At 42.8% G+C, this 26,500-nt stretch overlaps 1 protein-coding gene across 2 annotated transcripts in view; it reads right to left on the reverse strand.

Moving 5' to 3' along the window:
- The window catches only part of F13A1 (coagulation factor XIII A chain), a 145,095-nt gene that overhangs the window by 48,002 nt on the left and 70,593 nt on the right, over nucleotides 1–26,500 (reverse strand). For both annotated transcript variants that reach the window (XM_027128286.1, XM_027128287.1), the window contains 2 exons: nucleotides 14,173–14,347; nucleotides 11,267–11,405 (listed from right to left, as the gene is read on the reverse strand). In XM_027128286.1, coding sequence (XP_026984087.1) covers nucleotides 11,267–11,405; nucleotides 14,173–14,347 — 314 coding nt within the window. The remainder of the gene's footprint in view (nucleotides 1–11,266; nucleotides 11,406–14,172; nucleotides 14,348–26,500) is intronic.

Here is a 26,500-nt window from a genome sequence, read left to right on the forward strand (position 1 = left end):
CAGAGACTGTTGGATAATAACTTTGTGTTGTTTTAAGCTGTCAAGGTTTTGGAAATTTGTTATGCAGCAACAAAAAAATGAATACAATATGCAAAGGGACCCATTAAAGAATCTTTAGCAAAATGTTGTAAATGTTCTGAGTAGCTGGAAAGTGGATGACTCTTATTTTTATACTTTTTTCTGCAATGTTTGAAATTTTTATAATAAATATATACTAGTCCCCCTCACCCCCCAAAAAAACAACATTAGCAGGACTCTTTTTTATCAAAGAAGGAAGAGCACAGTTCTAACAACTGGCTAAGGTCACATCCGGGGTGACAAGTGCCCATGGGAGGGTGCAGAGTGGACAGAAAACACAGCTGAGACCAGGATGGGCTTTGGGGCTCTGTGTGCTGTATGTTCAAAGAGAATAGAGTGGATAATTTAAGCAAGGAGCCCTTTACTGCCTTTAACTTGGCTAACTGCTTAAACATTCCACAGGGTCATCTCATCTGCAATCTGTGCAGAAAGGTTTTCTTCCCTAAAAGGGAAGAAAGAGACGTGGGACTGTAATTTTGTTTCTGCAGCGTTATTAGGGCTCAAGGGAGAGCACAAATAAGCTTGAGAGAAAGCGGGGGCAGAGGTGTCTTGGACCAACTTCAAGTGTAAACCAAGTCTTTGAATTCTTTTATTTTACAAATGGCAGGGGGTAGAAGAAAGACCCTGGTCTGTCTTGCAAATTATTTGTGTTTGTCGCAGATGGGCACAGCCCTACCTCTCTGGCCCTGTTGTTATACTCCTGACACAGGCAATGATACTGGTGACAAAAACGACAGCACGCCCTGGACTTGTTAAACTCTGGTCACTCCAGTAACGAAGGGGGGTGGGGGGGGGTGGGAAAGAAGTAGAGCCAAGTTGGTGGACTCTGACGCTTGCCTAGTAAGACATTCCAAAGTGGAAATAAAAGCGTGGACCAAGAAAAACCTTGCCAGTTGGGAAAGGTAATGAAGCAAGACAACAGAAAGGAATTATTCAGAGGAAGGGAAGTATGCTGGAGGAATCTTTTATGGAGCTGGGGGCTGGGAGAACCACGCTAGTTCAGAATGCAGCTGTTCATTGTTGGAGTGCTGAAACCAGGAAGGGGCATTTGGAGTTCCTCTGGGTCCTCTCCACTGAAGGCAAAAGTCCAATCAGGCGGAGACCAAGCCAGTGCCCCCTGTAGGAACCAATCACCCATCAAGAAAAAAAAGAAAGTAATGAAGGTGTTTGTTTTTGCTTATAATATGCAGGGAAGGGATCCTATGATGTTCATTAAGAAGTCACAGTTTAGGGCTTCCCTGGTGGTGCAGTGGTTAAGAATCTGCCTGCCAATGCAGGGGACACGCGTTCGAGCCCTGGTCCAGGAAGATCCCACATGCTGTGGAGCAACTAAGCCCGTGCACAACAACTACTGAGCCTGCGCTCTAGAACCCGCAAGCCACAATTACTGACCCTGCGTGCCACAACTACTGAAGCCCGTGTGCCTACAGCCCATGCTCCACAACAAGAGAAGCCACTGCAATGAGAAGCCCGCGCGCCGCAACGAAGAGTAGCCCCCGCTCGCTGCAACTAGAGAAAGCCCGCGCACAGCAACCAAGACCCAACGCAGCCAAAAATAAATAAATAAAATAAATAAATTTATTAAAAAAAAAAAAGAAGTCACAGTTTAAGCACAGTCTGATGCAGCACGAAAGACCCAGTTTAGGGGCTGAAGATAGCATGTGTGAGAGACCAAAATGGAACCTTAAGAATGTTCAGGAAGTAGATGACACCCATCCACATGAGCCACGTTTGACACCACTACTTAGCGGAAGGCCTTCTGTAATTCTGCTGAGTCCCCCTTGCTGGATTTACTTTGAAAATAGCACCCTGAACCCCTTTACCTCTCCCTCTTGCATAGCAAATTATCAATTGATATTCCTGCTGAAAATTAAGAAAAGATTGGATTTTGAGAATGACTCTAAGGTATAAAAAGCTTTCGATAATAAATTCTGGCCAAGCTTATCCATAATTATTGAAAGGAGTTTTAAAAAATAGAGCCAACTATCGTAGTAGGTACCAAAATTACTGCTTTGCATTATAAAGCTGTTTGTGAGTATACTATTCTAAAAACTCTTATTTATATGACATTTTTCTAGAGGTCTTATTAATCATCAAAAGAAATTAAATTGCATTCAGTATAGCTTAGGTGGTACATATTTTATTAGCTTTTAATTATTTGAAAACTGGTAACTTTTGTTCAGTATATATGATGACTCTCTTAAGCAGAATTTATGATTAACCAAAACACGACATTTTTCTTGTTATGAAAAATGCCTTAGTACTTTCTATGTGGTTTATTAGATGGCTCCCACTTTCTTTTTCATTCTAATTTCCTGAGAGGTATTTGTAATGACCTCTGATTTTATTTACCTCCCAAACTCCTTCTTCGTTCACTCTTAAGTGGAACTCGCGTAGAATAGGAACTGCAGGCACTCTTTGGAGATATTGTAGCCGCAGGACTAGGGTAGATATATGAAAGGAATGGGAAGAGAGTCTAGTGCAGTGATTTTCAACCTTCAAAAATTAATGTCCCTTCCTAGTTTTAAAACAAATATTTTGTAACACCTCTATATTATACTGAAATGAAATCCACAGATTTCTATACACAATTTCTAAAAGATAATATAATGCCCTATAATGTATAGAAGAAATGAAGAAATAAAAATACATAAAATAATATGTATTTCAGATATATGTTAGGAAGATGGTATTAGATACCAAACTATTCCTACAAAATGTAAACCCTTCAAGGGGTGTGGTAGGCCCCCAATTTGGAACCACTTGTAGGGTGGTTAAAAGTGTGTTCTGGAGAAACACTCCCAGAATGACAGAGTAAGGGCCTCCAAAAATCTGCTCCTTCATAAAAATAATGAGGATACTAACAAACATGATCAAAACCGACTTTTCCAGAACTCTGGAAATGAACCAAAGATTTGCAAAAATATAAGGAGGATTTATTCAACAAGAACAAAAGAATCTCAGAACTGTGAGCTTTGTGACATTTTAATTTGCCTTATTTCCACCCCTCTCTCCCTAGCTCCATGGTAGTCTTGAAAATGAACAGCCTTACAACTATGGTAGCCATAAAAACTTGCAGCCTAGCAAACAACAAAGAGGAGAAAATGGGCTTGGAACTCCCTAAAATTCAATAAAAGAATTGTCACTATTAACCTGTCTGGCAGCCCTCTGAAAAGTTCCATTCCCAGGGCTTATTTTTATTTGATCTGATTCAGAGCTTACTATGTGCAAATAGGCCTACCTATAGGATGTTTTTTAAAACCAATTAGAAGCAACTGTTTAACATTATAGGTACCTGAAGAGGTGATACCAACTGGGGATAATAAAAGGCTGTCCCAAAAAATTTAACAGGAGGGACTGAAATTTCCTTAGGGGACTTCTGACATACTCCTGAGAGTCTAGACGGCCACACAGATGTGCAGGTCTGTAAGCATGCCCAGGAAAGCCCCAACAAGGTCCTAAACTCTCACCTCTGGCTGAACTTCAGACTCTGAGCAAGCAGGAAGTGAAGGCTACAGCAGAATTGTGTACTTCCTGCTGGAACACTGAAGACAATTAGCTGTCCACTGAGTTTACCCAGCAGAGACTTCAGTGGCCATGCATGATGAATACAGACCTTAAAGAATTAGTCCAGGAAAGTCACTAAACACACAAACAAGAGCAACAACAACAACAAAACATCAACAACAAATTCTGGAGATCAGGATATCCTGTTTGCAGAGTTAACACATTATATTATTTAAAATGTCCAGGTTTTAACAAAAATTACAAGACACAAAGAAACAGAGAAGTATGGCCCATACACAGTGAAAAAAAGAACGAGTCAAGGGAAACTGCCACTAAGGAAGCCAAGACACTGGGCTTACTAGAAAAAGATTTTAATTCAGCCATTATAAGCATATTCAAAGAACTAAAGGGAACCATGGCAGCAATGTCTAACTAAATAGAGAATATCAATGAAGAGATAGAAATTATGGAAAGGAATCAAACAGAAATTCTGGAGCTGAAAAGTATAATAACTGGAATAAAAATTTCAAAAAAATCACTAGAGGGTCTCAAAAGCAGATTTGATCAGGTAGAAAGAATAAAGAATCAGTGAACTTGAAATAAGTCAACTGAAATGATCTAATCTGAATAACAGAAGAAAAATATGAAGAAAAATGAACAGAGCCCCAAGGCATGTGGACCATACTCATAATGAAACTCCCTGAAGGAAGGGAAAGAGAGAAAGAATCAGAAAGAATATTTGAAAACATAATAGCTGAAAACTTACCAAATTTGATGACAGATATTAATATACACATCCTAGAAGTTAAAAGACCCAAAGAGGATAAACTCAAAGGGATATACACCTAAAATCCTCATAGTCCAACTGTCCAAAGCTGAAGATAAAGGGACAATCTTGAAGACAGCACACAAAAAAAGTGATTTGTTATGTACAAGGGATTATCAATAGAATTAAAAATGACTTCCTATCAGAAGCCATGGAAGCTAGAAGGCTGGTGACCATGGTTAAGTTACTGTGCCTCAGTTTCTTCACTTATAAGTGAGGACAATAATAGTAGTACCTTAACAGGTTGTTAAAATGATTAAATGAATTAATACATGTCACCCACTTAGCTTAGGGCCTGGCACAAAGAAAGTATTCCATAAGCATGAGCTATTTTGATTCTTGGAGGTGGCAAATAACTTTTTCAATCCTTCCTTCAAGACTCTGGTGCGGATTCACGGCATATATTCTTAGTTCTCTAATGACAGCTCTCGTGATCTGTCTCCAGGTGATTTTCTCAAAAACTATTTGGCTGACAGTAATGTAGTTAACTAGATAATTTATTTGAAAAGAAATATCTATGGTAGCTGTTCAGAATTGGTAATTTGGATACATCACAGGATAAGTTTACAAACTCGTAAGCATCTTAAACAGTTTGGCCTATATTCAGAATATTTCTTCTTTTTTTTTTACTTGGAATTCATTTTTGGATAATTCTTCTTTTCATACACCATGATTAAAAGTTAGGGTAATATAACAATATGAAAGTCCAACTAGTTGGAACGTACTTTGTACAATGTACAAAGTGGATCAGTCTGAATTTCAAAAATGCACCTATGAAGTGCAAACCAGCATGCCAAGTGTGCAGACTGCAATTAGAATGAGGATTGGTGGGACTGGGTTAAACCCAGGGCTGGCTCCCAGGTGTGAAAGCTGCTTAACTTCTGCTATAAAAGTTGCTTTGAAAGAGCTTTGTTTATAGATTCAATGCTACCCATTGCAGCAGAGTTTTCTGCATTTGGAGTGAAAAACACAACAGAACAATAACAACTGTACTCTTTCTGAAAAGTACTGAAGGAAGTTGGGATTTTTTTTTTTTTTTTTTTTTTTTAAGAATCAGGTGCATTGAGGCCAGCCAAAGAGTTACAGCAACTTTCTGTGGCTTGTTTCATTTCTGTGTCTTTTCTTCCTGGAGAGCTGACATGAAGACGGTTTGCAAAGCAGCACCTACATGTGGGTGAGTGGATCACAGCCTGGTCCTGTGAAGGCAGGCAGATCTTCACTCAGAGCACATGACAGAACCCGCTAACTGTGGGAGGAAAGGCCTGGCTGGAAGAACAGTGACATTTATTTAAAAAATAATAATTTGGGCGCTGAAGGTGACCCTATACCTCATGAAATCCAAAGCCATATGAGAAAATTAAGACTCAGAGAAATCAAGCAACTTGCCCAAAGTCACTCAGCTAGTCAGTGGAAGAGCTAATCATATTGCCGTGAGCCATGGAGAGAGAGGGAGGGAGAGAAATTGTAAGAATAGTTTGACTTGATTTGGTGTTTTTCCATGAGATCCTAAGGAAAAACGAAATAAAACTGTAATTTCTTTCCACTTGGATCACTGACTATTTCTTCGATTGTCCCAACTTTGAGCTGAAACTGATAAATACAAATTTGCTAGTTCACAATTATTTTAAAACATTAAATTGAGAAAGCCAGTTTAATCAAACTTACTTCATTTGAAATGAAAAGGCAATAAAGGAAAGAAAGACTCTTGTTAATTGTTTTAGCATTCATCATCTTTCCAATTATCTTTAATATCATATGAGATGCTTAAAACTCTGAGTTCGGCAATTTTCTACATCTGCCGACTGGCCAATTGGCTGGCCTCTGAGAAGCAGAAGGGTCAGCTTATGGGCCTTGGTGTGCACACAGGTGCACAGCCCCTTCTCTTCACATCCTGAGGGCACGAGTAGCACATGTTTCTACCCACCCACCCCACTTGGAACTCCATCGTCCAGGGGTGAAGACCTTCCTCTGGGAACGTGAGCGGGATGGAAAGGGGCGCATGAAGGAGAGGCCTAGAAGATGGACCAGAAGGGGGCAGGGTCTAGGAAGCTGTTGGCGCCAAGAAGGACTCTGGAACATTGTTGACTGTCAGACCCTCTAAAACTAAGAGTGAGGGGTGGGTTTGTCTTAAAGGAGGCAGAACCTGGGATTGGACAGAGGGTAGGGAAGCAGGAGAGGTGGTGATAGATGGTAATAGTGACCCACCCCCATCCCCATCCCCAAAGAGTATTGACTCCATCTGCCTCTTGTGAATGTACAGCCTTGGGGGGCATTAGCCCTTCCAGGAAGAGGACAAAGTGCTAGATGTTCTTGAGGTCGTACAAGAAGGAGTACTAGGGGCTGGATCTTGAGAGAGTGAGTTTCAATATTCAACAACTGTAGTCATAATAATATGGGATAACTCCGCATGAAATTCCATTCCTTCCTGCCTGGTCCTTGAAACAGACTGACCTCTGGTTGTCTCATCTCAGCCCCGTAGACTTATACCCCTGAGTTTTATCTGTGGTCCAAGGTCGTTTCCTGGGCATTCCATCTTTGAACAGCACAGCCAGAAGACTGCAGGGGGTTAACGGCTTTGAGTCCACGGCCGCTGACCATGTGAACAGCCTTCCCCCTGCTCCCCTGGGTTTAGGACGGAAGCCCCTCCCCCTCGTCTCCGTGACTCCTGGCTCACCTTATAGCCCACCTTATATTTTTATAGAGTGCACTCTCATGAACACTGGATGGAGCTCCTCAAGGGCAGAGACCTACTTAATTTCCTTCTGTATCCTTAGCATCTGGTATTTGGAAGTATTAGTGTATAATAGTGTTTGTTGAATGAATTAAATGATAATTATCTGTTAAATAAGCATTTAACATTTTTTCCAACCAATTCCATTTATCAAGTCCTTGCTCTTTGCCTTGCACCCTGTTGGCAAAACAAAAGTAAAATACATCAGACAAGGCTTCTCCCAGGGGGCTGCATACTGGTGGAGGCAGGTCAAGAGGTGGACACAGACCTTCCACCCAGAATCATCAGATCTGGCTACATGCTCTCCAGCAGTAGGACACAGGATAACACTTTCATTTAGAAGGAGAGGAGCCTTTTCCTGAAATACCTTTCATGACCCTAATAAGCACCACCATCCCTTTCTTTTAAAATTGTTCCCATTTTCAGTGTGACCGTCATATGATGAGGTGACCAAGCTGAGTTCTATCAGGAGGTGGATGAAGGGTCACTTTACTCCTGCCCATCGTGAGCCCCATATCCCTGTTCATGGTTTAGGTTGCAGCCGGACATTGCACAGGCATCTTCATTAAACTGTCCACCGTGATTCACGGATGCCATCCCCCAGAGGTTACACATAATTCTAAACCCATCGGCACGCTGGGGACAGGAGGCTTACGTTGCTCCTTCCAGGGTATGTTACCTTGTGTTGGCCCTCCTGGGATTTCAGGTGGGAACCCGAGGTGCAATTCCGCTGCCCAGCTGTGCCCTTCTAAGGTTCCTCGGGCCCTCCCTCTCCTGAATCGCTAAGAAGCCCACTCTTCCCTCTGTCGGGGTCAATAGCATGTCCACTCTGGGCAAAATTGCTGCCCCTGGCAAGGTGAGGCTCTCTGGGAGAGGAAATACATGTGGGGACCTAAGGTGGCGGACCAGGAAGCAGGCCTGTAAGCAGTCGGTGCTGGATGGTCTGCGGTGGTAAAGGGAAAGGGTGAGAGCGCCGGGTGAAATCCAGACTTCACCCCCCTCGGCTCTGGGTCACACTGAGCGTAGCACACCTTCGCATGCATCCTTGAGCTCTCCCTCTGAACCCTCGTGCTGCCTTATTTCTGCTTTGGGGCCACGGAACCCAGCTGAGCCGTGGAAAAGAGGATGCCGTGGGTCACCAAGACCCAACTGGACAAATTAATTTACCACATCCTGTACCATCAGGACCTCAGTGTCGAAGAGATGGTGGAGACCCAGGAGAGAGAACCAGGAAATCATTCTCGTGGCTTCCTTTAGAAAGAGGGGGGCAGGGACCACGTACAACCAAGAGTTTGTCTGAGTGGAGCCTGCGGAGGGAAGTGAGGCTGGGGGGCTTGGGTGAGGCCGGTGGCTCCTGAGACCCCCGCTGGGAAATTTGTCGGGCCACGTGTTGCCAGCCATGCTGCACTGGCCTCTGGGTGGTCAGCTGATGCCGACCGAACCCTCCCTGCCCCGCCTCAGCCTCTGCTGCCCCCAGCCCCACCCCTGCTCGCCAACCCTGCAGCTCAGGTAGCCCCCATTTCTTACCAGTGGTCATTACTAATCTCATCAGCAGGGGCCAACTGGGCACTCCCTCTGGGCCTAGCACTGTGGGAAGTACTTTAAATTGCCTCGTTACATTACCGTTTAATTGGTAACTACTAAGTTTACCCTCATTCTACTGATGAGGAAGCTCAGAGAGGTAAAGCCGTTTTCTCAAGGTCACACAGCCAGCCACTGCCCAAGCCAGAGCTTGACGTGAGGGGCGGCTGTGGTGACCATAAACTGGTGGACGTGTCCAGGGACAGCCTCCACCAGCCCCCTCAATCAGGGAGGGGCTTAGAAATACTTTTGGTTTTCTGGAACCTCTGTAACTTCTAGGGTTCACTGGTGTTTGCACTGAGGAGGCAAGGTTTCTGCTTTTGTTTTTAAAATGCCTCAAAGTGACAGAAATAGCAGAGTCATCTTAGGACACTGGGCACCCCTCTTCTTCCGACTGCTTCAAGGTGCTTAGGTTGATGGCAACATATTGCCTCCAAGAAATTCCAGCTGTGTGACTAGTCATGAACACAATAAGAGCAGCTAACAGTCATTAGGCACCTGTTATGCTCGGAAATTTTGTCATCTCCACTTTAGAGGACAAAAGAGAGGCACAGAGAGGTTGTGCCTTGCCCAAGGTCACACAGCTGCTTGGTGCATGCCCCAGACCCGACGGAGCCCTTTAATCCCTGTGCTCCACGGTCTGGCGTGTCCCATTCAGTTAGTCAGACCGTCAGCCACCCTCTGTGAGCCAAGCAAAGGGAAGACGAGAAGCCTGGGGCGGTGGTCTGGCTGTGAGGAGCAGGGCCCCGGACCAGGGAACATGGTCCCAGGGTGATGGGATATGTGGGGAAGACAAAGAATGGACAAGGGTGATAGAAACAGGGAGAGGGACTCGGAGCAGAGAGCTGACGGAGGAAAGGGTTACCGAGAGCAAGGCCTCGTCAGCTGCACACTTCTGTAGCAATTTGGTGAGGGGCAGCCTCATGAGGTTCTTTGCTGGGGTGCCCGTGGGGATTTATGGTGGGAGACCTTCAGATCAAGGAATCGGGAGGAATAATTTTGAGCGGCAGCTGGCTTCAAGGGCACTGAGTGAGTGAGTGTGTGAGTGTGTGTGTGTGTGCAGGGCGGCAGGGTGTGTAAAGAAGTGGTGAGCAGGGCAGGATGCCAAATAATCCTTATTTTGCCATTTGGGGCTGTCACAGCAGGCTTAGGGGGTGGCTATGTGCGTCTGTTTTTGTCGTTCCACATACATGCAGGGCTGCGGTGCTGTAATTCCAAGGGCTTAAATGGTGCTTCAACGTGCCTTTCAGTTTACAGGGGTGAGGCTGTAGCCGCTAGCTAGTCGTTGCTCAGCTCTTTCCCTTCAGGTGGACTGCAGTGTGTTTTATTCACAGGAGCGCTTTGCTACTAGTTCAGCGCTTTCCTTCTCTCCCCATTCCCGAATGAGCGTTCACCGGCACCGCTGAGTTACTACTCTGCCCCTACAAGTGTGCGCCATTCCTGCAACACGGGGCAGTTGAGACACTTCTAACTTTTAATTTCTCTTTAAATGAGCTTATACCTTCCTACCCTCCCCATCTGGATGCTTTTACCACCGCCAGTGTTTTAGCTTTACTGCTTCTGAAGAACCACTCTAGGAGACACACTTTTAGTTCCACTGAGCCAAATTCCACTGAGCTCAACGCCTGGCAATTTCCCTCCCATACAGACCTTTGTAAATATCCTTTACGTGTGGATTCTCGGGACTTTTTTCCCCCTCTTTTGGACAAGAATAAAACAAGAATATTGTTTTGGACTGAGTGGGTCCCAATGGAAAAAAGAAATTTCTTTGGAATCCTAAACTCCCTGCAGCCAGCTTGTGGTATAGCTGTTCAGGGCAGTGAAAAAACTGTGTGGTTGGTATTTGGTAATAATTTCAGTTTCATTTCCACTTCTATCTCTGAACGAAAGATGAGGTCACAGATCGGGGGAACCACATCTTTACCTTCAAAGAGCAATCCTATATTGCAAAGGCCAAAAAAAAAAAAAAAAAGGGCTGTGGTTTAGGGTCAGATGCTCTTGGGTTTTATTCTTAGCTTACCAGATGTATGACCTTGAGAAAATTATTTTAACCTCTCTGCGCCTCAGTTTCCTCATCTGTAAATGGAATATTAATAAGCACCCACCTGATAAAACTTAAAAAGCTTAGGTAAGATCATGCTCACGCAGAGACTGGTACACAGTAAGTGCTCAGTAAACGTTGGCTATCTTACTCTTAGAGTAGAGAATGCTTGGCTCCGGTGTCTCTGCCATTCACCATAATAGTCATACACTAAGGTGGAGAGGAACTAGTGTAGGCTCTGGCCACTAAAACCATGGCCTTTTCCAGTGGTTGCTGTCGTAATGGGATGATCAATCGCCATTATACGAAGTCCAAACTGCCTGTTCAGTAACATTTCTCATTCATTAGCTAAAAACAATCTCTGACAATCAGACTTTTCTGCCTATGGTATCGAATACTCCTTAAAATAGAACAGAAAGAAACATTAGACCGACTCTGTCTCCTGGTAAATGTATGTCACTTCGACTTGATATCAGCAAATGCCCTTGTAAATCAAACTCACCACACTGAATCCTTGGTGAGTTTGGAGTTCACATTCCCATCTTCTTCCAGGAAGATGTCCAACTGCAAATTGGCATTGTTATCATGGGCTGAGAAATAGTTGGTAACGACTCTCGCCGGTATCCCGAGGCATCGCAAAACTGCAGGAAAGAAAGATGGACCACAACTAAGCACATCACCGAGATCTGATAAATACAGAGTGAACAATCCCCTCTCAGAAGGGACCTTCTTCTTTACCAACATGGACATGTTGTTCTCAAACGTCCCGCACTGAGGAAGGGGGCCTGTTGTCAAGGATCAGGGCTGCAGAGAGAAGCCTCACTGCCTGATCGTACAAACTGCAGTTGGCACCAACCGAAGCCAGTGGGAAAGGGATCCCAGGAACAGGCTTCCAGTTGTTTAGCTGCTAATCATACGATCATCAAAGTAGGACTATTTTAGTCCAGCTCATGGACTAAAATTTCTGAAAATAAAATTTAAAAACCTCAGCTAATAGGAAGTTAGGAATTTACCAAGCAGACCCTCAGTGCGGTTTGCTTTCCCGGCTGGAACGTGCTCTTGTGACACTTGGTGGAGGGTGACAGCACAGATTCATTTTAATCATTAGATAATAAATTACCTGGTTGCATCTCTTGCCGTATATGCACCTATCGATTAAACTTAATCCAAATGCCCTCCCTGGCTGCCAGGACGCCAGACCTCAGGGCTCATTGAAAATAATTCAGCTGACACTTTTAAGATTAATGAGTTGCCTTCCCTTTTTTTTTTCCTCTCAGAATTGTTTAGCATTTTTAACCAAAGACCATCCACCTCCTTCAACAGAACAACCTTGGAAGTCCAAACTTGAATCTGGTAGAGACTCAAGGGTCCTCATTAAATGACTGAATCTTGTTTTAAATTAATTTTTATTGGAGTGTAGTTGGTTTACAATGAGGTGTTAGTTTCTGCTGTGTAGCAAAGCGAATCAGTTATACAGATACATGTATCCACTCTTTTCTAGATTCTTTTCCCACACAGGTCATTACAGAGGATTGAGCAGAGCTCCCTGTGCTCTACAGCAGGTCCGTATTAGATATCTATTGTATATATAGTGGCGTATATGTCAATGACTTAATCTTAACACCCCAAACGTCACCGATGGCAGCCACCACCCGCCTCTCACTTCCATCTTCCTCTATGATTTACAGCCCCTACACTTGCTACAGTTTTACCAAAGAAATGATTGGCGCTCTAGTTCTATTTCTAGCTTAACACTAATTCACGTGATTACAGAATCTGCCGAACTCATAATTTTAAGATTGGTGAAGTCTGACATGGGGACACCAGTGCCTCCTTCCCTCCAAATTTCCTTTTCAGGTTTATCCTCACGGTGACATCACACGTTGGGCCTCTGCCTTTTCTTATCACCAAAGCCGGTGTTCAGGAAGAGATTCGAGGACCCTTTTATACAAAAGGCATACATGAATGGAAGGTGTTTACTATTTTATCTGGTTCTAAACCTAAAGGAATTACACCGGGAGAGTGAAACTGCAGACATCAGGAGGACGTGGGGAGTCCTTTCTCTTTTCCTGGGATCATTTCATAAGAGAGGCTGCCTCTACTGAGCACCTGTACTTACACTTGACTTGGGAGCCGTGAGGGAGGGGGGCCTACCTCCAACTGGTAGGCCTTCGTGAAGTTCAGGCTTCCATGTGGAGCTTGAAAGACCAGCCCTTCTAGGACACTGACACATTGGCTACAATGCCGTTCATTGCTCCCAGGAAATATATATTCCTTTAGCCCTTCGGTATACGCAAATGGCTAAGAAAATAATCTTATCCAGTTTGACGCCATGGAGAAACAAAACACACAACCCAAACTCATGATTTCTTTCCACTTGGATCTCTGACTAATTCTTAGACGGTCAGAATTTTGAGCTGAAACTGACAGGCTTCATAATCATTTATAAAAAAATGGTCTCATCCTGGCTTCCAGCCTCCAGATCCTCCTTGATTTTTCTGATTAAAAAACATGCTAACTGGGTAAAACAGTCTTTATTAATGAGCCAGCAGGAAGGACACTTTGACTTGCGCTTAACGTTTTGTTTTTTTTTTTACAGGGCTGTAGAAATGGCGTGTTAGTGAAAATCATTACCAATGATGAAGATATACTGAAATAAATGTTTTTTAAAAATACCCACTGAATTAACAATAACATTGTCTGGGCCGGGACAGACAAATGCCATATTGAAAAATGATGCATGAGGCTGAAGAGAACAATTCTGTTCCCATATGTTTTCCTCTATGGATTGGATATTGGGTGGATTAAAAGCAAAAGGGGAAGCTGGGGAGTGCAGATCGTTCATTAAGTTCTGGTATCTAATTGCTCAGGGGCATTGAGACTCACATACAAGAATGAAGATGAACCCACCTGCCACAGTCCCTTCCATAGCCGGAGTAAAAACTAAGTGGGTATGTTTAGAAAATTCTCAGTGACAAACAGTAAGCAAATAAGCATATTTACAAAACTGCTCAATAACAAGCGGTACATAGCTTATTATTTATTATTTTAAATTTTGCTAATTGAGCCTTTTAAAATGTGGGGATTACTGAGAAATAAAACGGCATAGCCTTTCCCTCACATCCTTACGTGGCCCCAGAGACGCTCCATTTCTCTGGGTATTGAACGATGGATTATGTAGGAAATAGTCCATCATTCTTTCTATAAAGCTTCGGCAGTCAAAGAGAAACTAGGACCATATTTGGCCAAGTACAATTTAATTATGTATTGACTGCATCCCAGAATAGCCACCCACAAATTCTATAGGTGCAACAGAGCTTGCTAGGTTGCTTTGGCAGGTTATAGATAAGATGTCTTAAGGTGAAATTTCCTTTGCATTAAAAATATATTACTCAACTGGATACTTACATGTGTTAAAGACACCAGCAAAAACCCAGCACTGACCATAGCGGACTGGATTCTCAGAACTCCTGTATTCCAACAGGATGTCAACACTTCCAGTCCAGGCTGATGGGGGGATGCCATAAGCATAGACATTGTCCCAGCATCCAGCGATGACGCCTTCATCATCCTTGGCATTAATCTAAATGAGACCATGAGAGGTGAGAAGGGGTCAAGGTCATTTAGAAGAGTCCTCTCCAGACTCTGACACTGGGCAAGCTAAGGTTTCCAGTGCCTTCTGTATTCCTGCATGATGAAAACAGTTCCACTTCTGTTCAGTTCACTGTTATTTGTCAGGGAAAGTGATGTGATGATGAGAGTGTGAGGGGAAACCACATAACCAAGACTCCTTGTTATATAGCGTATGATTGTCGTAAGGTGGTGTTGAAAAGCAGGCAGGAAGAGTTGTCATGTTTTCTCACGTGCTTGGGAGAAGATACACACAGGGCCCTTGGTCTGGTTGGAATAGAGCTGGAGAATGTGTGAGGAAGAGAGGAAGAAGACCTGCAAAAGAAGACGGCTCAAGTAGGGATCTTGTCTCGAAAGAAGGAGAGTTAAAAGCTGACAAATGACAGAAGATGTTAGAGTGGGGGCCCAGAGTCTCATGGTCTAACGAGTTTTGACTTTGAGGATGAGTGGCAGACTCTAATAAGTTGAAAAAGTAAGCAGATGCTGTCATAGGAACCATTAAGAATTAATAAGAAATTAGATTCCCATGGGTGCCTTGCAGAGTCTGTTTTTTAAGAAGTTGCATTACAGAAGTATTTTCTTTATGACTGCTTAAGGTGATTAAAGTTGCATAATTTTGTTATAATACATAAAGGGCCTGGGGTATTATAATACATAAAGGGCCTGGGGTATTATAGTTTAAATATAGGGGAGACTTAAGCAAAGAATGGCAATTGAATATTTGGGAAAACCTGGCTACACATTCAGACCACAGTCATTTGGTAGCAGCAGACCTGAAGTGCAGGAATCTTTCGTGTTTAGACAGTAAAACGGGGGAGGAATAAACAGTTTCAAGGCATCCTGTCAGTTTCTTGGGGGTCACTGCTGAGTCTTACTTCTCTTGCTGTAGCTTTCATTATGTTTAATTACAGTCAGAATTTCTAGGTGGGGAGCATTGGGAGTTCTTCCAAAAACTGATGGTAATTTAACAATGTTTATACGTTGACATGACAATGGTTTATAGACTTGCTCTTCAACATGTGGTCTGTGGACCAGCGGCAGTGGAATGCCCGGGAACTGGCTGGAAATGCAGAATCTCAGGCGCCTCCCCAGACCCACTAAATCAGAGCCTGCCTTTGAACAAAATCCCCAGGTGATTTTTGTGCACATTAGTTTGAGAAGCATAGGTTCAGACTACACTGAAAAGACATTAGTAAGCAAGGTAGAACATATGATTGAAGCAGGTGTGTTTGGATGATGACAACCATAGAAGAGATATTAAAATATGGTGATTTTTCTATGTGTTCATGGCCTTGCTAATTAACAGCCCACCCCCAGCACTTGCCCAGACCCCTCTCTTAGGCTTGCTGAGTTTAGTTTTTATAAAAGTCTATCCTCCCCAGTGGGTTGTGAGTACATTGAGAACAGAGATGAAAATCGATGCCTTTCTGACTTCTAACAAGTATTGGCAAAGAGCAGGTGCTCAATAGCTGTTGAATAATCCGTTGTGTATTCAACAAGCATATAGGCATTGCACATCTGAGTAAGAGTAAGATCTTCTCTGTGAAAAGAGATGGTCTAAAACTCATCAAGCAGAAGTAAATGTTACCAATATTAATACAGAAAGATGTACAGGGAGAGCTGGCTCCCAACAGAAGGAGTAATCAGTTTTATTAGATTGGAGGGTGTGGTGACGGCTATGGGCTGGATAGGGAAAATGACATGAAAGCTAGGTCTGGAGGGGCTGAGGTCCAGAAAAGGTTATCTACATGGTAGAGAGAATTTGAATAATTGCTTTGTGTCATGAAGAAATATGGCAACTTCAGGGACCTACTGCAAGTATCATGTAAGTAGGCAATATTGGACGAAGTAGAAACTACTAGAAGAAAACACTTAAGCTGTGCAAGCAACTTCTATTTTTCCCCTTTGACTCTGTCCAGTTAGGTTAAAGGGAAGGTAACTACCCAGTTAATTTGTTTAATGTAGAAAAAAATGAATCCGTTAGAGATTACTGAAGGACCCCATTCAACTAATTGCAAACTCCTTCCTTTGAGGTTAACTTTGACTTTCTCCTGTAACTCCATGAAATGACTGGAGTGCAGCAGGGTTTAGACAACAATTTTGGTTCTATTCATGATCAATAATTCTCCTTGCAGTTGAATTGATTATTTACATCTACATCTATTATAGTGAAGCCTGAAGAGTGCCTTGGTAGGCTATGATGTGGTTTGGTATTTGTGAGTAGGTAGGTTCAGCTTTAACTCACATTACCAGATTCTTATCCTTATCATTGAGAAATAGGGTAGAGCAATGAATCTCAGAGGTAGAAGTTCCTAAATTATGGTTCTGATGACTGATTTTCAAACAGACAGCCATTAATTAAAAGTGTTATTTATAGCATACAGCTGAACCCAATCAGCCTAAGGGAAGAGTAAGGAAAAAAAGAGCTCTCTCCTCTACAGACCTTTTAATTCTTAATGCTGAGCTGTTCCCCTGTTGCTAGATAAATCACAACTCTCATTTATTAGCATTCAGCCAGATTAGCTACCTTTTTCTAATTAGAATATTGATTTCTGGGGAGCCCAGATTCGGAAAGAGATACGTCTTTAGTGACAGATGTAAACGGTTAAAGTAATAGCCCCCTCCCTAGACAACAAGATATGTTTGGGGGACACTTCAAGGGCATGCTGGTCCCTTGTCAGTCCACAGCTGACTCTGAGCACCTTGTCATGAACTCTGAGTTGAACCAGTGACAGAATGAAATGTCTCCGTCTTGCATCACTGGTGGTCAACAAGAAAATATGAACCCAGGACTTTGGACAGGGAGCATTATTCAACTTCATTAAGGTTTCACTAAACTGTCCTCTCATGATACCTACAATATTGGACAAAATTTAAAACCAGCCCCTTTGAAAGTCACTGTCAGCCACCACAGTGGCATAACGTAATTCAATAAACTTCAAAACCTGGTCCAAGAAAAGGGGAGGATTTTGGAGTGTGGCAGAGGGGCAGCCTGGCTCAGCTCTAACCCTGACCACCAGGGCTTCAGAAGCCCTACTGTCAAGTCACCAAAATCCTGAGGTTGCTCATTGGTATTTCCAAATCTGGAAAGAAACAAACTGGATTAAAATGCTGATCTTTTCCTTGTTCTGACCAGAATCTTGGAAATGACTGCTGTGGAGAAGTGGGTGAAAAAGGGTCTGCATCCCTTAAAAGGTAGAGATTCTGGGACTACAGAGGAGAAATGATACAAAGCCTGTGAGTTATCTCCATGTGGGAAGGAGATCTACCTCCAATTAGGTAGAGTAGATTCTAGAATGAGAAATTTAACAGAATCCTAAAAGAAAGAGCAGAGCCCAAGGATTTTAACAGAGTTTGCCATCTCGTCAGCTAAACTCCCTCCTCTGCTTCAGTCTGTCTCAGGGTACAAAAGAGTAGAAAGAAATACATTGGCCTCAAACTGTAGTTCAGAGGTTAAATCAAACTCATCTTGGATTGGAGAGTCAAGATTTTATCTACAGTATATTACAGCAAATAGGACACTTGGAGAAGAGTTATGCAGGTATGAGCATGAATAAAAAGAAAAGCAAAGAGGAAAGAGAGAGAATGGAAAAACTATACATAGAAGAAAACAAAATTAAGGAACATAAAGGAGTTTCTCACAACCTCCTAGGAGATCACAGACCTAAAGGAACACACTGGGCACCAACTCACATCATCATGCAACTAAAGATAAATTATAAACTCTAAGAAACAGAATAGATAATGTTCAAAATAAAATTAATGACATAGAGGAAAAGCTTGAGGTGAAGAAAATGCTAATGAAAAAGATAAAGAGATGAAGTTATTAGAGAGAAGCTAATAGTTATGGAAGACAAGGATGATACAACATAAGGATAATTAGTATCCTTGAAATAGAGAACCCAACAAATAAAACAGAAGATATATTCATGACATAACGTAAGAAAATTTTACCTAACTGAGGAAAAATTGAATCTATACATTGGAAGAGCAATCTGAGCTCCAGGGTAATGCAGAACGCTCGTTACCTAGGAACTTTAATTAATTAATCTAGTTGAACTTAAGCTTAAAGAAATCATTGTTCAGTCCTACAGACAGAAAATGCAAATTAACAATAAGGGGGAAATGGGGCTGTCTTTAGACTTCTCCAGAACAACCAGTTGATATCATCCACATTTGCATCGTCCTGAGAGGAGGGTGGACCCAAGAATATTATGCACAGCTAAGCTGTTCTGTGAGCGTAAGGACAACCAGCACGCATTTTCAAACATGAAGGATCTCAGAGAACACAGGACCCATCACAACCCAACCACTTGAAAAGTGATATCAAGATAATTAAGGAATGAATCTAGCACAGATCCCAGTAACAGAGACTCTGTGGTAAAGATCCAGGGGTGAGAAAAACCCACATATGTGCAAAAATCTTTGGGAATCATAGTAACAGAATGAATATGAATTTTAAAACTTGATAATGTAAAAACAATGATAATCCTAAGAAAAAATTAGACCTGAGGGAGGAAAGAGGAAAGGAAGAATGGAAGTGCTGTTTTAATGTGTTCATCTCTCTTAGTTAACCAACACTACCTAAAACATAATTGAAAACATATAATTACTTTACTTTGTACAAGAGTGTTCCTAACAGCTTTATTCATAAGAGGCCCAAACTGGAAACATCTCAGATGTCCATCAGCAGGTGAACAGGTAGACAAACTGGGATATAGAATACGATAAAATACTGCTTTTGCCAGTGCAAAGGAACACATTGAAGACACGTGCAAGAATTGATTGAGTAGAAGTCAGCCCCAAATAGTACATACCGTATGAATCCAGTTATGTGAGATTTAAGAAAAGGCAAATCAGGCTTCCCTGGTGGCACAGTGGTTAAGAATCCGCCTGCCAATGCAGGGGACGCGGGTTCGTGCCCCGGTCCGGGAAGATCCCACATGTCGCGGAGCAACTAAGCCCGTGCGCCACAACTACTGAGCCCGTGTGCCACAACTACTGAAGCCCGCGTGCCTAGAGCCCACGCTCCACAACAAGAGAAGCCACTGCAATGAGACGGCCGCGCACCGCAATGAAGAGTAGTCCCCGCTCGCTGCAACTAGAGAAAGCCCACGCGCAGCAACGAAGACCCAACGCAGCCAAAAAAAAAAAAAGTCACATTTATTGTAAGCAATCAGAATAGTGGTTGCTTGCTTCTGGGGATGTGGAATGATTACAAGAGAGCACGAGGGAAATTTCTGGGCTGATGGTAATGTTTATATTTTGGTTACATTGGGGTAGTGATTACGCCAATCAAAACTCATTGAATGTTACATTTAATACCCATACATTTCACTGTACGTAAATTTTACTTCACAAAAAACACATAAAAACCACAGGAACTAACCCTAACCTATACTGCAAAGCGTATAACCACTGTCTGCAAATGTGCTCTGCTGTATAGACTTGACACAGGCTCTGACAGGAGTTGGTAATTAGCTTCATTTCTTACGAAAATCTTTACAACTAGAGATTATTAACCTTGTCTCCCTTGGTAACTGAGGATTCTTATTTGGCCCAAACATATTTTACTAATTGACAGTTGTGAAAGAAATAACAAAAGGTGGACCGAGAGAGAGAGAGAGAGAGAGAGAGAGATACTGAGATCTTAAGCTTTCCAAGCGCTGTCTGCTGTTTTTCATTGCTATTCCACTGCTGTGTGGGGCAGGGCTGGTGTATAGAATGGACCTCCAAAAATATCTGAATGAACGACTGGATGGATGAATAGATGAATGGAAAAGGGAAAGAGCAGAACAAGGAGAGGAAAGGAAAAGGGTGCCAAGGGAGAGGAGAGGGGAAGGAGAGAGGGCAAGAAGGTAGGCAAAGTGCCCTGAGATCGCATATCCTAAAAGGCGGTGCCGGCTTTGCTGCACTTCTATTTATTCATCCTGGGGATGTCTGACCCAGGAGACCAGAGCAGCCCTGACTGCACAGCTTGGAAGGAGTGCTGAGAAGCAGCCCCGTGTTTCAGAAATAGCCAATGTGATTACAAAATAGATGTAGCCCTGAAACCTCATTCCGGGAAGCAATTCAGGGAAAGCAGACATTTAGATTGACTGTGATTATCGCATTCGAGAGATGCCTTGTAATAAATGTCTGTTTTTCTCCCAATATATGGGGAGCACAGGCATAAGAAATGTAACCTTAATAATTGAGAAGCCAAGCTGTTTGCCCACAAATGGAAACTTCATTACATTGCTAGTTTTTAACCACAAGAGAAGAAAATGATGTCTGAACAGTTCATTTGTCTCCTGAACCCCTCCACCCCAACTTAAAAGAGAAGGATTGAATGAGACAGGGCTTGTAAAAGGCATTACTTTTGTACCCTAGGAGGTCATGTGATATGGAGAGAGGACAGGCAGAGGACAAATACAGGGGACATGTAACATCGTGTGTGGAACAGTGGGGTCAGGCAACCTGAGATCCATTTCCAGTTTGACCGGTGACCTTGGATAAGTCATTTAACTTCCTGATACTTCCGTCTCTTCACCTGCACATTGGTTATTTATGAAACGGATACGGTTTCTCAAAATTGGCTATGAAAACAATTTCCGTTAGGTAAATTCTATTTTCCTACTGGCTTCCAATATATTTGTCGATTGTTAAAAATTCTTCGATAAACAGAAATGAAAATCCCTGGTGAATGAGGTGACCTTATGGCATTATGTTTAGTTTGAAAGGTACTAGAGATCGTCCTGACTCTGTACCTCCCATTCATCACTGGATTCCCTTAGCCATTCCTAAACCTTAGGAAGGTCTCCCGTGCTTGTGGGTACCTTGACTCCAACTTTAAGATTAAAAAAAACTTATTAGAATTAGTATTTTACCCTGTTGAACTACAATCAACGTTTTTCGTTAATCCTAACCGGTAGATTCTCCAAAGTTGCCACCCGTGGGAGCTCTTGATTGAGACTGGAAAGGTTATCAAGAGCAACAGAGACCTCTAGCTTTTTCTCCTCTACCAGAGTGAGGAATGTCATTCTTGACATTCCTGGGCATGAATCATGGAGAGAGAAAATAACAATTTAAGATAAGAAAGCAGATAGGGTCAGAGCTCCAGGATCTCTGGATGGGGGCTGAAATCCACGAAGGAACGTACATCTGGCAAATGGTCGCCAGCCTGGAAATTTTAACTCTTAGGCATCTGCAAAATTATGCAGGCGTGTGAGTCATTTTGCCCCTTTTCCAAAACACCAATGGAAGTCATATCTTTACCTTCAGAGGGGGCATCGGGTCACACTGAGTGCTGGTACCACTCCCATTAGAAGTTCTGTTTGGCCGTTAGATAAATCTCTGACGCAAGAATGGGGAAACAAAAGTATTATTACATAAATATGCTTTTTCGATAGAGGAAATTTTTCCAAAAACAAGATCCATAAGGGGAAACGCGAAGAAGCTCCTCGGTGGGGAAATTGTTGGGGACGATGGCTCTCAAGCACCTGAGTCCTCAGGTTTCTCCAGGACAATTCACTCCAAGAAAGGGGGTTTTAGCTGCTTGTAAAACAAAGGAGCAGTTATATAGTGCTTTAACATTTGTATTTATTTTTTTTAAATAAAAGTTTTAGGGAGCTATGCTTTGGCTGGTCTGTAAGATCAGGGACTAGACTTCATGTATTTATTTCTGATTCTAAAGTTCATTTGGGGTAGCTGGGTGGAATTTCTAACCCAAGTGAATGTGTAAGTGTAGTCTGAATGGTTGAAATAGTTCGTTGCTGAACGTGAAGCTTTCTACGAGATGACCAAGTAAACAACTGGGGAAAAATAAAAACGCCGTTCTGTAGTAGCTTCCTGTGAAGCTGTTTAGCAAAATATCAAAGGAGTGATGTCATGCATGATTTCATGCATGGAAGAAAAAAAAAACAGTCTAAATACTGGGACAAGAAGAAGGGGAAGAAAGATGGACAAAGTGAAAAGTAGCTTTATTTTCAGTGTATCTGTGAGATCATGTATGCTCGGGGATCAGAAGCTCTGAAGTCCACTCTGCCTGCAAGGTCTACAGTCATTCGTCTTGTGTTGGGCCCTAGGGAACTCCAGGACCTATACTTCCACTTGTGGTCAGTTTGATTTACTAGCGGGAGTGCAAGATTTCCTTTCTATAACACTAAAGAGTACACCGAACATGACTGGTTAAAAAAAAGTTCAATCTTGAGTCAGTTCCCAAAAGGCACAGTTAGAATAGGGTATTAATGGGGATTAATGATGGCATCATGTTTCGATGTTAGCAAAAGACCAGGGTTAAAAATAAATGTGTACACCTCAAGGGAAGCAGGAAAGCCCAGGCTGGCGGCGGTGTAAAGACCGGTATTTAAAAATATGTCACTAGTATATTGATATTTTTTCTTCTCTTCCTCCTTCCAAAATTTCCCCCAAAATGTCACTTTTTAAAAAAATTGTAGTTGAAACAAATAAGTCCCCAGAGGGGCAAGTTTCCCCTGACTACATGTTCCTGCAGTGCTTTTGGTGATGGCTGTTTGGGTATAATTTCCACCAAGGAAAAAGGGTTTCTGTGAATGGTAGCATGGCTTATTATTGCTTTGGACCCTTGTCAGTTATTCTTCTACCTTTTCATCCAATATCCCAACATTTGTTAGGTCACTGCTTTGTCCTGGGAAACCTCTGAGGAAAGCTTGAGAGGTTTGCTTTCTCCTACAGCCCTATGCTTATTTCATCAGAGACTTTGCCATAGTGTGTTGAAAGGTTCTACTTACAAGTCTGTCTTCTCTGTTAGACTATAAGCTCTGTGAAGGCAGAAACTATGTTTGTTTGTTTGTTTTTACAACTGTACCTAGACTGGAGATTCTCCATAAATACTTGTTGAATGAATGAGTTACTACTGAGTGTTTTACTACCATGAGCATCATTACAGCAATTACTACCATCACTGTCACCAATACCACCATCAAACCATACTTGGTACTTAGTCTTCCTTGGGAACTCTTTCCCCAGGGACCCAATGCCTCTGGCTATTTAGAATTCTCTGATTTATGCCTTTCTTCACTTATTCCCCTATTTCAAAATTCACCTGTTCTGGAACCCATTCTCTTGGGTCCTTCTTTTCTAGGAGCTAGCTACCAGTGACCAGTGACCTTGGATAAGTCATTTAACTTCCTGATCCTTCTGTCTCTTCATCCTTACATTGGTTATTTATGAAATGGATATAGTTTCTCAAAATTGGCTGTGAAAACAACTTCCATTAGGTAAATTCTATCTTCCTACTGGCTTCCAATTTATTTGTCAATTGTTAAAAATTCTTCAATAAACAGAAATGAAAATCCCTGGTGAATGACGGATTAACATGAGGTACAAATTGTGTCATTGGTGCTTGTGTGTTGGTGGTGGCCGTCTAAGGTCTAATATGACCTGAGAGCAAGGACAATATCTAGTTCCAGCTCAACCACTTATTTGTGTGTGACCTTGAGTGACATCGTTTCCAAGGGCCTCCACCCCTTTACCTAGAAGACCCCTGGAGAGTCTTCCACATCTCATGTCCTGGTTCTGTGTGCATTTCGACACAGATCTCCTATTAGTAAGTCTCAACCCAAAGGAGGGAACCTGCACCGAGGTGGGGTGCTAGGGCTTCCACAGTGAATAAGCGAGCAGTATCCACAGGGCCAGCGGCCACGGCAGGGCCAGTATGGGAGAACTTCTCTGCCCAGAGCTGCTGCCACACCCAATCAGTCACGAGGCAGAAGCAGGTAGGGACCAGTTACCACCCAGCAGTAAAGGCAGGCTACTGTCACCGTCTCTCCTTTCCCCAGGACCCTGCTGTTCCCGTCACGTGGCACAGCACACCTGTCTTGAGCGTGTGACCGGGGCTCAGAGTCCATGTCTGGTTACTTCACTGTAATTCCGGGTCCGTGATGGAATTCTTTATTAGTGCCCTGTGAGCAAGGTAAGCTTTCAGATGGCACAAAGCATCCTTCTAACGTTTTCCTGGCACATTTCCTAGCAATTGTCCTGGTGAGGACTGTCACATAAGGTACGAGGTGGAAAGCAAACAGTAATCAAGTAGTTTAAAGGAGGACGTATAACTGTTGATACTATGTATAAAATAGATAACTCCTGAGAACCTACTGTATAGCACAGGGGACTCTACGCGATGCTCTGTGGTGACCTAAATGGGAAGGAAATCCAAAAAAGAGGGGACGTATGTATACGTATAACTGATTCACTTTGCAGTACAGCAGAAACTAACACAACATTGTTGTGTTTATTGAAGTATCAGGAAGTTAAACGATTTATTCAAGGTCACAAGGTCACTGGTCACAAAGCAACTGTACGCCAATAAAAATCAAATAAATAAATAAAATTTTAAAAATGAAAAAAAAGGAGGACGTATAGCTTTGGGCAAGGTTTTTCTTTTTTCTAATCTCAAAAAATTTTTTTCTCTCTTAAATCCATCTGCAGTGTAGCTTCGGTAAAATGTACCACTCACTATTTAGAAAAACCTAACTAAAAGTTCACTTATGTGAGGTTATAGCATCTCAGGACCAATCCCCAGGCAATGAGCTTTATAGGAGTTTTAGACTTTCCTGTAAAACTCTTAACAGGAGTTTTAGACTTTCTTTCCCCTGGGAAAACCCAATAGCCCAAGGCTGTCCAGATTGTCATAAACTTTCCTGATTTTCACATCAAAGTGAAGTAACAGCAACTCAAAAGAACTAAATATTGAATTTATAAAGGGAAAAAATAGAAGAAAGAAGAACATTGTTTTGAAGGAGAAAAGGGAATTCTTGCTGCCACCGGGAATAACAAGTGTGATCTGAGTACAGAAGCAAAATTTCATTTTAAAGATAAAGGAGGCCCCGAGAGGCTGAGTGACTGGCCCTGCGTCACACAGGAAATGTGCGGAAGAGTCAGAACCCAGAGGTCTGATGTGACCTGGACCCGGGCCTTCCCGCAGGATGCTGCCTCCACTTTCTCTCCAGCAGAAGAAGGAAAGCCAGCAGGCTTTGAATAAGGTAAGAAAAGAGATCCTCCACGCAGGCAAGAAGAGAGGGTTACGTTCATCGCACAGGCAGGGAAGCTGAGCCTTCGAGGGGTTTGGTGCTGTGGCCCTCACTGGGGGGGATTTCGACCCAGAGGGACATTTGGAAATATCTAAAGACATTCGTGGTTGTCGCAACTCCTGGCATTTCTTGGGCAGAAGCCGTGGATACTGCTCAATATCCTGTCGTGTGTAGGATACCCCCATAGCAAAGAACGGCCCAAGGTTGTAAACACTAGACGACAAAGATTTTTATCTGGGGACGGTAAAGCCAGATTCAGATCATCATCGTCATCACCCTCATCAGAAAGTTAGATAAGTCAGATAATAACCTGAGTTATTATCTGTGCTTTGTACAGCACTGAGCACCCAGCTACTTTCTGCAAATTCCTGGCCAGGCTTCAGTGCCAGACTTTGCCGTGACCACGGGAAGCAAATGTGTCTTTGGGGCCCCAGTCACCTGCTCTTGCCTCCTGTCCCCTCTCCACCCGCTGCAGGTGCCCAGCCAGGACCAGGCTTCTCATCCCACTCCTTCGTGGCAGTAACTGAGCCCAGGAAATCTCTGCCTTCCATCACTGTCACCTTGGCATGAACTGCAGTCAGTGTGCTACCCCTCCCAGAGAATTTGCCTGTCGCGATGTATCCTGTTCCAGTATTTGTATCCTATGAAAGGAATTTCCTGCCTCAGTGACCAGGCTGGGGAGATGATGGAGAGCTTTTAAAATGACCATGCAGCTCCCTCTGTGCCCCCTAGAAAACACCCACAGGCCTATCTGCTCGGACCCAGGGCTCTGGCTAGACTCAAGCAACTTCAGAACATTTGCCTTCTGGGCTCCCTAAATACATCTTCTCATATTTTAAAGCAAATCTTTATTGAGAAATGTGAGGGGTTTCTGTTTTGTTTTTTTCTTTCAGTCTTTGCTTAACTTCCCTCAGCAATTTCATGATAGAGTTCCAGGATTTGTGAACAGGAGAGGAACTCCCTGAGTGACCAGAAAACAATTGACTTTTTGGGAAAGTTGCATATTTTTTATTGATTTTTGGAGGCTCCATATTTTATTTTCTAAAATCATTATA

This window comes from Aethalodelphis obliquidens, unplaced genomic scaffold (genome assembly GCF_003676395.1).
Source record: "Aethalodelphis obliquidens isolate GAN/ISIS:26980383/991018 unplaced genomic scaffold, ASM367639v1 scaffold34, whole genome shotgun sequence".
NCBI lineage: Eukaryota > Metazoa > Chordata > Mammalia > Artiodactyla > Delphinidae > Aethalodelphis > Aethalodelphis obliquidens.